Here is a 14,458-nt window from a genome sequence, read left to right as displayed (position 1 = left end):
CTCTGTGTGGCACCGGTACGGCCTCACCGGGCGCACGCTCTCTGCTCCTGCTTCTGTCGGGCTTGGGGGCGTGGCAGCTGCATCTGAGTCTGGTGGGCAGTGGGCTGGCGCCTGGCCCCTGGCACTCAGATGGGACGCTCCCCGTTGCTGGTGCCTGGTGACCACCACACGTGGCGTTGGCCACGGAACGAGGGTTTGTCCGTGTCTCCCGGTGGCTGTCGAGGCCTGTGGGGTTTGGCGGGTCCGGCAGGCCGTGATGCAGTGGGACCCGGTGTGTACAGACACGGGTAGGAACGCTCCATGGCAGGACAGAGGCTGGATGTGCAATGGGACCGGGGAGCCGGCGCCCTGTCGAGCCGTGTCCCTGGTGCTGCGGAACGCCAGCGGGCGGAACCGAACCCACAACCCTGGAGCTTGGTGCAGGAGCCTCTGCTGCACCGGCGGGCTCCCAGCTCCGGCTGTCGCACAGACTCCTCCTCTGAGCAGCCTCAGTGCCCCACGGGCAGCGGTGGTGAGTTTCGTGTCGGGTCAGACCGCGCCGGCCCGCGCCGTTCGTCTGCAGCGTGTCCCGAGGCCGGTGTGGGCCCGGACAGGAGCCGTCCCTGGGACGTGCCCACATGCAGCGAGGCTCCGTTTCACACCCACCACGGTGCTGGGCCCTGGACCTTCGCGGCCCAGAGGCTCCGTCCTGGTGGACCCTGCCTGCCAGGGGTCCCCGCATCGGTTGTCCAGGGAGTGAGAGCCTGGAGCGGTGCCAGCTGGGGAGCGAATCGCCCGGCTCCGGGAGCCAAGTGACTAGGTGCGATCCGGGAAATGGCACATGCCTAGGCCTCGGGCGGGCTGAAGCGGGGCCGGCGCGTGCCTGAGGCGCCACAGCCCGCAGAGAAATGCAAGAGCAGAGTTTGATTGTTACGGAGCCGTGCGACCATTCGGGGGCGCTGCTTCACACTGACAGCCTGGGCGAGTTCTCTGCTGTCGCCTCTCCCCTTGCTTGTGTCTCGCAGTGCACTGCAGTTGGGAGCATCTCGTCCACTCCAACCAGGCCCGGGAGAGGCGGCGCCCCCGGTCTCGCTGCACCGGCGGGTTTTCTCCGTTTCCATGGCGCGCTGGGGGCACTGAAAGGGGGCTCAGGCTGCCCCACGAAGCGGCGTGGCTCCCCTCTCCTTGGCGCGCTGGGGGCACTGAAAGGGGGCTCAGGCTGCCCCACGAAGCGGCGTGGCTCCCCTCTCCTTGGCGCGCTGGGGGCACTGAAAGGGGGCTCAGGCTGCCCCACGAAGCGGCGTGGCTCCCCTCTCCTTGGCGCGCTGGGGGCACTGAAAGGGGGCTCAGGCTGCCCCACGAAGCGGCGTGGCTCCCCTCTCCTTGGCGCGCTGCGGGGCAAATATTTATCCTGCCTGTGCGATCAATAATTTCCAAAGGTCGACGGTTGGGATCAGAATGTGCCGGGGCGACTACCGCGCGTCCCAGTGCGTGGGGAGCACAAGGCGAGTGTGAGCATCGCACGAGCGTGTGAGCCATTCGGCCGTGACACAGGAGGCTCCCCCTCACCCTGATAACGGCGGGCGGCTTCCGTGCAAGGAAATGTGCCTTGGCTAAGCCCGGCCGCCAGCAGAGCAAGCCGCTGGCCCTGTCACCTCCTGCTCCCCAGGAACGGCCGGGTGGCGGGGGGGTCTCGATTGGCCCCTGCCGACGGGCCTCGTGTAGGGCAGAGCCAGCTCTGCATTGTCGGGGCTGCAGAAGCGGAGCAGAAGGCCGAAGCTGGGGGCGAGGTGGTGCTGCTCGTGGTGAGGCCGCCCACGCTCGTTCAATCGAGAAGGGCTGCTCAAGGGGAGGTGGAACAGCTGCCGTCCAAGGGCAGGTGCTGAGGCCTGGGACCACTCAGCTTGGAAACTGGACCCAAGGGGGCATGTTGGAGGTGTGGAGACAGTGAGGCAGGAAGGGTTGGTTGCTCCTTCGCATGACATAAGAACTAGGGGTCATGAGATGAATAGGCAGCAGGTTTGAAACAAGCACAAGGAAGCACTGGTTCACACCGCGCACAGCCAACCTGTGGAACTCCTTGCCAGAGGATGCTGTGAAGGCCAAAGCTGTAACAGGACTCAAAAAAGAGCTCGATAAATCCGTGGAGGTTGGGTCCATCAGGTGTCCCTAGCCTCTGTTTGTCAGGGGCTGGGAATGGGCGACAGGAGAGGGATCACTGGATGATTCCCTGTTGTGTTCACTCCCCCTGGGGCAGCTGGCATTGGCCGCTGTGGGCCGATGGGACCCTGGGTGAGACGGGCCTTGGGTCTGACCCAGCCTGGCCACTCTGTGTCCCTCCTTTCGGGTCCTGTTTACACAGGTGACTGCCACAGAGCCTGGCAAGCGGGTCTGCCATGGGCAGCTGCGTGAGAACAGCTACTGAGCAGGGAGGCCTGCAGAGAACAGGAGCCGAGCACTGTGACGCGCAAAGCTGTGTGTGTGTGGGCGTTCCCGGGGGGGTTGTGCTAAGCACTGCCCGTCTCTGAGAGCTGGGGGGCCGGGTTGTGCTTTGGGGGGACAGACGGGCCGGATAGTGCTTTGGGGGGACAGACGGGCCGGATAGTGCTTTGGGGGGACAGACGGGCCGGATAGTGCTTTGGGGGGACAGACGGGCCGGATAGTGCTTTGGGGGGACAGACGGGCCGGGCCGCTCTCCGGGAGCGTGTCACCTTCCAATGGCGGGCGGGTGGGCGAGTGGGTGCTGGCGTTGCCGGCACGGTGGCTGGTTAGCCTTGCGCGCGGCTCGCTATGCCAGCACGACACTCCAGGGCCGTGTGCCAGAGGCCTCCAGGTGGCCGGAACGGAGCCCCAAGCCCCCGAGTACTTGTGCCCCCCAGCTTGTGGGCCTGGGAGTGGGGGCCACACCAATCAGCTGGGGCTGTCGCTGGACACCAGCCTCGGACCCCCGTCTCGGATGGAGGAGCCGGGCGCTGCCGCTGCCGTGGGGTGTTGTGGGGGCCAGTGCTTTACAAAGGCAGAACCGCTCTGCCCCTGGGCTCTGGGCGTGCGGGAGAAACTGCGTCCCCGCCAGCTGGAGCCACGCGTCACTGCCTGCTGGGGGCCAGTGGGCGCGCTGCTGCCGGCTGCTTTGGGGGGTTACGGGCTTGCTCCTCTGGGTTCCCTAGTGCTGGGCCACGCCTGGATCCCGTGAGACGCGGAGCCAGAGCCGCCCCCGGCAGAGGTTTTCCAGCCTTGCTGGGGAGAGCGTCGGCAGCGGGGGGGCGGGGCAGCCGCTGTTCCCTTCGTGGCTCCAGCCGGGGGCAGATAGTTGCTTCGCGTCCCCAACTTCCTGGCAAGCCTTCCCTGCGCGCTGCCGGGGCTGCAGGACAATGCGCTGTTGTCGGCGGCAGCCCTGGGGTCGCAGCTGGCCTGCGGCGCGAGCCCCCATCTGTGCGGTTCTGCTGAGCGCAGCCACCCACCCTGCTGGCAAGCCCCATCCGCTTCCCCTGGCGCCGCCCAGTGCCCGCTCTGCCCTGCTGGGGCCGACCTTGTAAGCGCTGCCTCTGCTCGGCTGTGGGGCGCGCCGTGTGGCAGGAGAGCCCGGCGTGTGGGGGGCAGGATGCAGCTGGCAGCCCCTTTCCCTGCACGGCGGGGCTGGCGCTCGCGTGCTAAACGTAGCGGGTGGGCACCGTGTGGCCAGGGAGAACAGGTGGCGCCTCAGACTCCTCCACGTGACGGGGGGCTGCCTCCCTTCCCGCAGCCCCCCTCCTGTGGGCAACAGGGTGGGGGAGCCAAGTGGAGCAGCTGGAAGTGCGCCCGTAGCCCCCTGCTTCCTCAGGCAAGCCCACAGGGGAGAGCGGCACGTGGGTTCCAGCGTGGCCTATTCCAGCCGTTCCAAGGACCCCATGCGGGAGCAGGGGACGGGTTGTTTGACCTTCAACACAACCCAGGCCACAGACCCCAGAATTCACGGCTGCTTCCAGTCCAGCAGCTGCCCCTCAGGAGCGCGCCTCCCTCGGGGAAACGGCCGGGCTCGGCTTCCCGCTGCCCCGCGATGGAGAGCCCCCCCCCCCCCCGTGTCAACGCTGCCGCTCAGGCGCCCAAGCCCAGGTCTCTTGGGTCCGAGCGCCGGGAGCTAGCCTGGGCGTGTGGCCAGGGTGGTCTGCCCTGCGTGGGCTCCCCTCGGTGCATCGTGGCGAGGGGCGTGGCCAGGGTGGTCTGTCCTGCGTGGGCTCCCCTCGGTGCATCGTGGCGCTGTGGCCAGGGGCGTGGCCAGGGTGCTCTGTCCTGCGTGGGCTCCCCTCGGTGCATCGTGGTGAGGGGCGTGGCCAGGGTGCTCTGTCCTGCGTGGGCTCCCCTCGGTGCATCGTGGTGAGGGGCGTGGCCAGGGTGCTCTGCTCTGCGTCGGCTCCCCTCGGTGCACTGTGGCGCCGTGGCGAGGGGCGTGGCCAGGGTGCTCTGTCCTGCGTGGGCTCCCCTCGGTGCATCGTGGTGAGGGGCGTGGCCAGGGTGCTCTGTCCTGCGTGGGCTCCCCTCGGTGCACTGTGGCGCCGTGGCGAGGGGCGTGGCCAGGGTGCTCTGCTCTGCGTCGGCTCCCCTCGGTGCATTGTGGCGAGGGGCGTGGGTGGCGCAGGAGCCTTGCAGCTGGCCCAGCGAGGAGACGGTCGCCCGACCTGAGTGGGAACACGCAGCGCCGGTCGGAGCATGCTGGTTCAGGGCAGTTGGTTTTGTGGCACGTGGCCCCCATTGAGGGCCAGGAGGCGCTGCAGTGCTAGGTGCTGGGCCAGAGACGCCTGGTGCGCCACCTAGTCGGCGCGCGGTAGCTCTTGCCGTCGCAACTCACAGGGCGTCCCTGCCACAAAACCAGCCGCACTTTCAGAGCAGGGCCGTGCTCTCTTGTAGCTCCGAGCGCCGAAGAAAAGCACCTGAAGCCACGCAAGCCCCACGGCCCTTTGTGCCGTCGCATCAGGGACACCCCCAACACTGCATCCCGTCCGCAGCCACAGGAGACTCCGCCGGCCAGGAGAACGGGGGGTTTGTTGCTTCTCAGAGGTACCGCACGGCCCGGGTTCCACGTGGGCATCGGCGTGGGGGGCCAGCAGCCTCTGACCCTTTGGGGCAGGGACACGGGCCCTGAAGCGCCCGCACTTGCTTTAGTCCCTTCTCTTCGTGTTTGCCAGCCCAGACTCAGACTCAAAGGCGAACCCCTCGGCCCCGGGCCGCTCCCGCCTCCGCTGTCCGGCTCCCGGAGCCAAGGCGAGTCTTGGCCCCAGGGGTGAGACGCTGACACTTCCCCAGGGAGTCCTCCCTGGCCTCCCCGCTCATGCAGAGAGAGGTGCCCGCCCCACTGCAGCACCCCTGCTGCGTCACACCCTTCTGTGCAGGGCGTGTGGCATGGCCACGAGTGTCCCGTGTGCTCTGGCAGGCCGAGCAAACGTCTTACAGACGCCCTGTTCCCTGCTCCGTCGCTTCTGGCGCCAGGGGGACGCTGCAGCCACCGGCTTCGTCTTCGTTCGCTATTCTCAAAACCTCCCTGAACGGCGTCGTGCTGAGCGAGGCCTGACACCGGCGCAGCTGCCGGCTGCATCCCGGACGTCTTCCGCGGCCAGGATCCGCCTCTGCCAGCCCTGCCCCGAGTCCAGGCGCGGCTCTGTCCCTCTCGGGCGCGGGGGGATTGGTCGGGCGGCGCCCAGGGCGCTGTGGCGGGCGCTGGAGTGCCCAGGGGAGCAGGTCGCGTGGCAGGGCGGCGGGGGATCGGGGCGGTGAGCGGGGAGTTAAATGTTGGGGCCGTGCAGCCTCCTGCTCCACTGACCTAGGCTGGGAAAAATCTCACACCCGCCGTGGGCGCGGGGCGCTGGCGGAGCAAGAGCAGTGCGCTGCCAGCTGTGTGGCCGGGCTGCCAGAGCCCCTCCTGGAGAGGCGGCCGCGTGGGCCGTCCTGCAGCCGGGAAGCCCGCAGGCTCCAGGCAGGCAGTTGGCGCAGGGGCCGTTCCCAGGCAGCGGGGGAAGGGGGCGGGGGAGGAGAGGCGTTCGCGCTAAGCCTCTCGTCCATGCTGCCCCGAGCAGCCTCGCTGTGTGCTCCCGCCGGCCCTGCCCGGGGCAAGTCGTCCCTCCGGCGCCCCTCCCGCCCTGCCCGGGAGTCAGACCCAGGGCCTGAGAGCAGGGCAGACGTCCCCTGTTCCCCACAGCCGGCCCAGTGCTAAGCATGTGCGCGTTGCCCATCTCACAGGCTCTTGGCGGCCGCGGGTCCTGCCCCTTCCTGCCACAGCATCCTGCCTTTCTCACCAGACTTTGTCCTGAGCTGCCTGCCTGCCATGGGCCGGAGCTGCTCCGTCTCTGCGCACCCTTCCCTGCACCCTGAGCCCCGGAGCCGCTCCGTCTCCACGCGCCCTTCCCTGCTCCCCCAGCCCCGGAGCCGCTCCGTCTCCGCGCGCCCTTCCCTGCTCCCCCAGCCCCGGAGCCGCTCCGTCTCCACGCGCCCTTCCCTGCTCCCCCAGCCCCGGAGCCGCTCCGTCTCCGCGCGCCCTTCCCTGCTCCCCCAGCCCCGGAGCCGCTCCGTCTCCGCGCGCCCTTCCCTGCTCCCCCAGCCCCGGAGCCGCTCCGTCTCCACGCGCCCTTCCCTGCTTCCCCAGCCCCAGAGCCGCTCCGTCTCCGCGCGCCCTTCCCTGCTCCCCCAGCCCCGGAGCCGCTCCGTCTCCACGCGCCCTTCCCTGCTTCCCCAGCCCCAGAGCCGCTCCGTCTCCGCGCGCCCTTCCCTGCTCCCCCAGCCCCGGAGCCGCTCCGTCTCCGCGCGCCCTTCCCTGCTCCCTGAGCCCCGGAGCCGCTCCGTCTCCGCGCGCCCTTCCCTGCTCCCCCAGCCCCGGAGCCGCTCCGTCTCCGCGCGCCCTTCCCTGCTCCCCCAGCCCCGGAGCCGCTCCGTCTCCGCGCGCCCTTCCCTGCTCCCCCAGCCCCGGAGCCGCTCCGTCTCCGCGTGCCCTTCCCTGCTCCCCCAGCCCCGGAGCCGCTCCGTCTCCGCGCGCCCTTCCCTGCTCCCCGAGCCCCGGAGCCGCTCCGTCTCCACGCGCCCTTCCCTGCTTCCCCAGCCCCGGAGCCGCTCCGTCTCCGCGCGCCCTTCCCTGCTCCCCCAGCCCCGGAGCCGCTCCGTCTCCGCGCGCCCTTCCCTGCTCCCCGAGCCCCGGAGCCGCTCCGTCTCCGCGCGCCCTTCCCTGCTCCCCGAGCCCCGGAGCCGCTCCGTCTCCGCGCGCCCTTCCCTGCTCCCCCAGCCCCGGAGCCGCTCCGTCTCCGCGCGCCCTTCCCTGCTCCCCGAGCCCCGGAGCCGCTCCGTCTCCGCGCGCCCTTCCCTGCTCCCCCAGCCCCGGAGCCGCTCCGTCTCCACGCGCCCTTCCCTGCTCCCCCAGCCCCGGAGCCGCTCCGTCTCCACGCGCCCTTCCCTGCTCCCCCAGCCCCGGAGCCGCTCCGTCTCCGCGCGTCCCTTCCCTGCTCCCCGAGCCCCGGAGCCGCTCCGTCTCCGCGCGCCCTTCCCTGCTCCCCGAGCCCCGGAGCCGCTCCGTCTCCGCGCGCCCTTCCCTGCTCCCCCAGCCCCGGAGCCGCTCCGTCTCCGTGCATGTTTCCCTGCTCCCCAGCCCCGGAGCCGCTCCGCCTCTGTGCATATTTCCTTGCTCCCGGAGCCGCTTGCGCTCTGCGCACGTTTCCCTCCTGCCCGAGCCTCGGCTGTGGAGCCGTCCAGGCCCTGGGCTTGCTTGCACGGGCAATGCCTGGCTGAGCATCAGGGCGGCTCCCTGCCGTCCCCTCGCTCCAGGTCTCCCCCAGGCCCGTATCTCATGGCTCGAGCACAACCCTCGCTGCGACCCCTTCGCAAACCACTGCCCTTGCCCGCCACTGGCAGCTGAGTATTCCCCGGGCAGCCTCTCCCTCACGCTGCGGCGCCCGCCCCAAGCCCCCTGCCCACTGCATGGCCGGCCAGGCCCGGGGGTCACTGTGGCCCCGCCCGGGCAGTGGGTGAGAACAGCTCTTCCCGCACCGCCTCCCGGGGCATGGGGCAGCTGGGTGCGCTGGAGAACCCCCTGGCCCCGGCCCCATCACCCCAATGCTTGCGGGGCGACTTTAGCAAAGCAGCTGCCTGCTGGGCCCAGTGGCCGAGCTGTGAGCCAGCCCACGCCCCCTCTGCTCGGCCCGTCGTTTCCCAGCCCTGGGGCCCGGGTTTCTCTCCAGCCGCCTGGCGGGGCCGTGAGGCCGGAGGGGAAGGAAGGAAGGGAGCGTTGCTGCGCCCCTCTCCGCAAGGAAGAACTTTCCAGCGTGGCCCCGCGGCAGAGCGGTGAGGGGCGGCCACAGGGAATCCCAGCGCGCTGGCCAGAGGAATTCCGTTTTCCGTCCAAGAACAAATAACTGAAACTTCGCTGAACCAGGTGCTGGGGCGAACGGGTCCCCAGAGCCCGGCGGCTGCCAGGAAGCAGCAGATGCTGCTCCGCGTGAGCATTCGTAATGTGCCGTGGCTCGGGCGGGCGGCGTGCCCTGGGAGCCCGGCGGGGCGGGGCTGTCGCTGCTTTGCGACACGCTCCTCTGATGGCGTTGGTGGGGCGGGGGAGAGCACCGTGCACCTGAGCTTGCTGGGGCACAGCGGCCTCAGACAGTGAATCCAGTGCAGGCAGCCCCACGACACCGCCAAGGCTGCCGCAGCCTCTGTGCTCCACGGGGGAGTCTCCCAGGGAACGAGGCGCCTGTTGGGGCCCGCTGCTCGCTCGCCCCGGCTGCGGGGCAAGGGTAGCGGTGCAGGCCGGGTGTGGCGGGGGCAGGTGCGCCTTGGGCCCAGCCTGTGAGCTGTAAGCGCTGGCAGCCGCCCCCCGGCAGAGGAGGCAGTGGAAGCGGAGGGGTGGCCGGGCCAAGGTGGGGATACGCCCTGTCGTCCATCGCAAACACGAGCATGTCCCGCAGGCTGCCGCGCTCTGGCCTCTGGCTGCCGGCCCTGCCCGCGGCCTCTCCCCTGGGCTCAGCGCTCGGTGCCCCTCCATCCCTGAGGCCAGGAGAGACACGGGGCAGCCGGCACCCCCCGTGGCCCGGAGCAGAGTGAGGGGGAGGGCCACGGCCAGCCGTCGATGAAGGGCGCTGGCGGAAGCGAGCCCAGCACTGCCCACCGGGCACCATGCTGCGTACGGCGCTCGCTTTTGTCGTGGCAGCCCAGAGTGTAGCCGCTGGCTGGGCCCCCGTTCAGCAGGGTGAGAGCGGGGCTCCTGAAACGCCCTTCGCACCTTCCACCTCCGGGGCTTGGCCGTGGGCCTGGGCACCGCCGCGCCGGCTGCGTCCCCTGGGGTGCCTCAGGCACGCTGGCTCGTTCCTGGGGCAGGCGTGGAATTTGCTGTGCAGCGACAGGCCGGCGGCAGGGCTGTCTCCGCGGGGGCTGCAAAGAGCAGTGCTTGGAAAGAGGCCCTGCAAGCCGCCTGTCCCTCACCGATTGGGCACAGCCCTCGGGGCTCTCCGGCCGGCCGCGCACACAGCCCCGCCCGAAGCCAGGGCCGGTGCAAAGCGGAGCAGAGGGGGTGGGAGCGAAGGCCGCGATCCCCGCTGACACGTCGGCTAACCGGCCCTGCTGCTCCCCGGTGACCTGTTCTCATCCCCAGCGTGAACCTCTCAGCCGCGCTCCCAACCTGCTCCCCAGCGCTCGGGCCAGCGGGCGGCCATGCTTGCCGCAGCTAGCCCACCCCAGCCTGCAGGGAGGAAGGAGCGCTTGGGAACGGTGGCTACTCCTGGGGCGACCGGCTAGCGCTGTGCCTCCGGCAGCGTGTGGGCTCTGCACGGGGCCTCCCTGGCAGCGTGGTCCCAGCCCAGGCTGGGGGCCGTGGCCTGCTGCGTGGCACCCCGACGGGCTCGTTTTGACCGCTCCGTTGTTCCCCTTGCAGAGAACCTGAGCACGGAAGTCAGTCTCCTGCAGCTGATCGGCGACCCGCCACCGGAGGAGATAACCAGGGTCGATGGCCCGGACAACGGGTTCGCCTACGTCTTCGGGCTGGAGGCCAACACGGGGCAGGTGGCCCGGTACCACCTGCCTAGCCCCTTCTACCGAGACTTCTCGCTGCTTTTCTACGTGAAGCCCACCACCCCCAAGGCCGGCGTGCTCTTCGCCGTCACCGACGCCTCGCAGACCCTCATCTACGTGGGCGTCAAGCTCTCCGCCGTGCAGGACCGGCAGCAGCAGATCATCTTCTACTACACGGAGCCGGGCTCCGCCAGCTCGGCCGTGGCCGCGGCCTTCTCCGTGCCGGCCCTGGCCCACGCCTGGTCGCGCTTTGCCATCAGCGTGCGGGAGGACGAGGTGGTTCTGTACCTGAACTGCGAGGAAGCCCGCCGGGCTCGCTTCGAGCGCTCCCCCGACGAGATGGAGCTGGAGGATGGGTCCGGGCTCTTTGTGGCTCAGGCGGGAGGCGCCGATCCGGACAAATACCAGGCAAGTCCCCTGGCGCTGCGGTCCGTGGCCTGGGCGGGCGGGCGCGTGGGAGGGGCGGGTTGTTTTAATTTCTCTCGATCCGACTAGCATAGCAACACTGCCGGGAGCCCCGAAGCTCGGCCTGCCTGGGGCCGTGCGCGCTGGGAGTCGGAGGGCTCAGCTGGAGCGGAGGCTGCGGTGGGGTCGGCGGGATTCGGCATCGGGGCTGCCTGGCTCGTGAATGGGTGGGAATGAAACTGCCCTCTCCCTGGGAGCGCTGGCGTGAGGATAGAGCGAGCCCCCCGATCTGCAGCTCCCACTTAGCGCCTGGTCCGCGCCACGCCCTCCGGCCCGCGCACGCCAGCGGTAACGTGTGCAAAGCCAAACTCCAGCGCTGCTCCCCCGGCTGGAGGTTCGAAAGGGCCCCGCGCCGGAGGGACGGCTCCCCGGGGAAGCGGACGGCTAACGATCGGTCAGACCGGGCGGCTTGTTCTCGGGTTGTCGTGAGCCCTGCGCGGGCGTGTTAACCTTTCATCTTCAGTAAGAGCCGTGGGCCGGTGCCGGGTGATGCCAACCCGTGACCGGCGGAGAACGCCTTTGGGAAGGCAGGCGCCGGGCCACACAGCAGCGCATCTCCGAAGGGGAGCGGGTGGGGGCGGGGGCGTTGGTAGGCGCACACGTTTCCCAGCCCCTGGGCGCAGTGAGCCCTGGGGGCGCAGGGAGGTGCCGTTCGCAGGGACCCATGCCCAGGTCGTACCCCAGCTGCGCAGTGCGGGGGGGGGGGCGGTTTGCAGCGAGGCCGGGGGGATGAGATTCACCGTGAGGCCAGGGGGATGAGATTCACCCGGGCGTATGCGCCCTAGCGCCCCGTGCTGGCCGTCGGGCCCCACGGTACAAGCTGCCCCCCAGAGAGTGCGGGGCCAGGGGGCTGCTCCGGCCTTGGCGCAAGAGGCTCTGATTGCGTAGTGCGGACGTGCCCTGCACTGGGAGCATTTGGTGCGTGTATCGGGGGGGACGCGACCTGCCTGGCTGCGCCCAGGGCCCCGCCCCCCTATCCTGGGAACCGCCCCGGGGAGACTCCCCCGTCATGTGAGCGTGGCCCCTCCCCTCGTGGGATTCCACCAGGGCCACGTCCCGCCAGAGAGCTAGTGAGGACACCCTGAGTTGGGGGGCAGGGGCCGGGCGCTAGAGGGCCGGGTCGTCGCTCCAGGAACGCGGGTGGCTGGAATTCTGGCTGCGGCCCATCCCACCTTGCCTGGGCCGGGCGGCTGGGGGCAGTTTCAGGGGAGCCCATTCCAGCCATGCGGTGGCGCTGTCCCAGCGCTGGGGCGGGCGGAAGCTGGGGCCCTGCGCGCTGCTCGGGGACTGGGTGCCCCGGCGGGGAGAATTCGCCTGGAACGGCCCTCGAGCGCCCGTGTGCCTCCGTGCCGCCCCTCTCCGGTGGCTGGGCCGTGTCCTGCCAGCGCCATGCGCTCCACCCTCAGTGTCTGCTAACGCTGCGACGGCAACAGTGCCGCGGATTGGCCCCACTCTGCGCCCGCCCCCCCGCTGGTGGGGGCCCTGCGCCGCGCTCGTGGGGAGTCCTGGCGCCTTCGCTCGGTCCCTCGGTCTGCTGGTGGGCGCGCCAGGCCCCTCCTGAGGGGAGACGCCTTGTCTGGCGAGCAGAGCGTGGGCTGCCTGGCCACGTGGCTGTGTCAGGCACCTGCCTGTGACTCCGGGGGGGCCGGCAGCCGGAGCCCAGGGGCTCTGAGCTGCTGTGTGGGATGGGCCCCTGGCGGCAGGCGGGCGAGCAACCCGGAGCGCTGCCCCTGGGCTCCGGGGTGGCGGCCGCCCGGGGTGACTCTGGCGCAGTTTGCATGTGCGGGAGCCGTGGCAAGGTGCTGGCTGGCCAGCAAGAGCGGATCAAGGGCCGGCGCGGGTCAGAGCAGCAAGACGATGTGGGGGGCTGTTCGGAGACCGAGCTGCAGAGCTCTGTAAACACCCGGTTCCGGGGAGGAGGAAATCCAAGGGAGGAAGGCCCAGAGCGTTTCTGGCTCCTGAGCAGCCGGGAGTGGAAAACGAGGTTGGGGGGGCTGGGGCCTGGCTCCGTGGGCCGTGGCTAGAGGAGGATTCGGGGCCCGGGCCGGCCCATTTCTCGACCCACGGCCCCTGTGCCCAGGCTGGGGGGTTGCCCGGTCCCCACGGGCGCAGGGCGGTGGTCTGCCTCGGAGCCGTGAGAGGGGCCTTACTCCAAACAGGGAGCCGTGCGAGTGGGGAGGGGCGCTGGGGTGTCTGCCGTGCCCCCCCACAGGGAGCGGAGCCAGCGGGCACCCGAGATCTCTGCCTTGCCTGGCTCTGGGATGCTCCTTCCCGCGCCTGCCAGGCTGCGCTGCCCCTTGCTCACCCCAGACCTGCTTCTGCGGGCTCCGGGGCCTCTCGGGGCTGGAGCAGCTGCCGCCCAGAGGTTTGCTGTCTCTGGCCCTGCACGGCGTTCCGGGGGTCTCCCTGGGCCTGCGCTGCCTCGCCTCCCAGGCTCGGCTAATGGGGCTTGTGTGCCCGGCGGGGACAGACGCGTCGAACCGCCGCCTCGGGGCGTTTGCGTGGTGCAGCCCCGCCCAGTGGCCCAGGCTGTGCGGAGAGGTGGGAGGGCTGGCGAGAAGGGGTTGGGATTCACACCCGCACGCTCCCGAGGGACAGCGCGAGCCAGCCCGGAGGCAGTCTGGCGGGAGAGGTCAGAGAGCCGGGGAACGCCGTGGCCGGAGAGCCCTTGCACTCGCCAGCTGCTGGCGCCCTGGGAGCCTTTCCCACCAGGCCTGGGCTAGCAGCCGCCTGGGATGCGTGGCGTGGGGCTGACTCGGCCCGTGTCTTCCAGGGGGTGATTGCAGATCTGAAGCTGAGCGGTGACCCGCAGGCGGCTGAGCTGCAGTGCGAGGAGCAGGAGGAGGACACGGATGTGGTGAGCGCTGTCTGCCATGGGCTGGTGGCGTGGCTGTGGGGGGCTTCCACGGAGGCATGGGGAGCTCCCCGGGCAACCGGCCGGTGGCGTGGCTGTGGGGGGGCTTCCACGGAGCCATGGGGAGCTTCCCGGGGAACCGGCCGGTGGCGTGGCTGTGGGGGGGCTTCCACGGAGCCATGGAGAGCTTCCCGGGGAACCGGCCGGTGGCGTGGCTGTGGGGGGGCTTCCACGGAGCCATGGGGCGCTTCCCGGGGAACCGGCCGGTGGCGTGGCTGTGGGGGGGCTTCCACGGAGCCATGGAGAGCTTCCCGGGGAACCGGCCGGTGGCGTGGCTGTGGGGGGGCTTCCACGGGGCCATGGGGCGCTTCCCGGGGAACCGGCCGGTGGATCGGAGGACTAGGCCCCCGGCGGATGTAACCTCTGGAGCGTTTTCTCCGCCTGTGCCTGGGCGCTGGGGCCGGCCCCAGGGAGGGAACGGGCTGCTAGTGCCGTGGAGCGCCGGGCCCTGACGTCTGCGGCGCGAGGTCCCTTTTCCTGCGCCGGGTCAGTGGTGTCGGCGCCTGTGGGTGTCAGCGCGGAGCCCGGGCCGGCGGGAAGGTGAGGCCAGGCATGGCCGGCCGGGGGCACCCCGCTCCGCGGTGCTGGGCACGTTGCCGCTGACTCTCTCCCCCTCGGGTGCGCAGGCCTCTGGAGACTTCGGCAGTGGCGCTGAGGAAAGGCCCCGTCTCTCCGGGAGGGAACGGGTGAGTCGGCGGCCAGGGCTTCGCTTTTCCTTTCCAGGTGCCAGGGTGGCGGCCGGGCCTGCCTTTTCCCGTGCCCCCAGGCTCCAGGCGCTGGCAGGTGCCACCCCTCCCCTGGCAGCAGTGGGGGGCCAGCCTCCGGCAGGGCCAGGGCACCGGGTGCTGCGGGGACACACGTGTCTGGACACAGACGCTGCTGCCACCTAGTGGCCACAGAGGCGCAGGCGGGGCAGGAAGTGTTTCTCCTGCACTCGCTCCCAGCAGGCCCGGCTGGAATGGGACGGCTGCTTCCAGCCCCCAGCAGCCGCACGGGGGGGACACGGTTCAGGGCAGCCCGGGGCTCTGGCATCTCTAGTTCCTGGGGCCGGGCGCAGTGTGCCCCGGGGCCCCTGTTTGTGACTAACGC

At 70.7% G+C, this 14,458-nt stretch overlaps 1 protein-coding gene across 3 annotated transcripts in view; it reads left to right on the top strand.

Moving 5' to 3' along the window:
• The window catches only part of COL18A1 (collagen type XVIII alpha 1 chain), a 45,230-nt gene that overhangs the window by 3,490 nt on the left and 27,282 nt on the right, over positions 1–14,458 (top strand). For all 3 annotated transcript variants that reach the window (XM_089779970.1, XM_075934106.2, XM_075934104.2), the window contains exons 2-4: positions 9,854–10,398; positions 13,229–13,312; positions 13,996–14,055. In XM_089779970.1, coding sequence (XP_089636096.1) covers positions 9,854–10,398; positions 13,229–13,312; positions 13,996–14,055 — 689 coding nt within the window. The remainder of the gene's footprint in view (positions 1–9,853; positions 10,399–13,228; positions 13,313–13,995; positions 14,056–14,458) is intronic.

This window comes from Pelodiscus sinensis, chromosome 7 (assembly GCF_052426305.1).
Source record: "Pelodiscus sinensis isolate ZL-2025 chromosome 7, ASM5242630v1, whole genome shotgun sequence".
NCBI classification, from domain to species: domain Eukaryota; kingdom Metazoa; phylum Chordata; order Testudines; family Trionychidae; genus Pelodiscus; species Pelodiscus sinensis.
The sequence above is the reverse complement of the archived record's forward strand: the minus strand, read 5'-3'. Positions and strand labels throughout refer to the sequence as shown.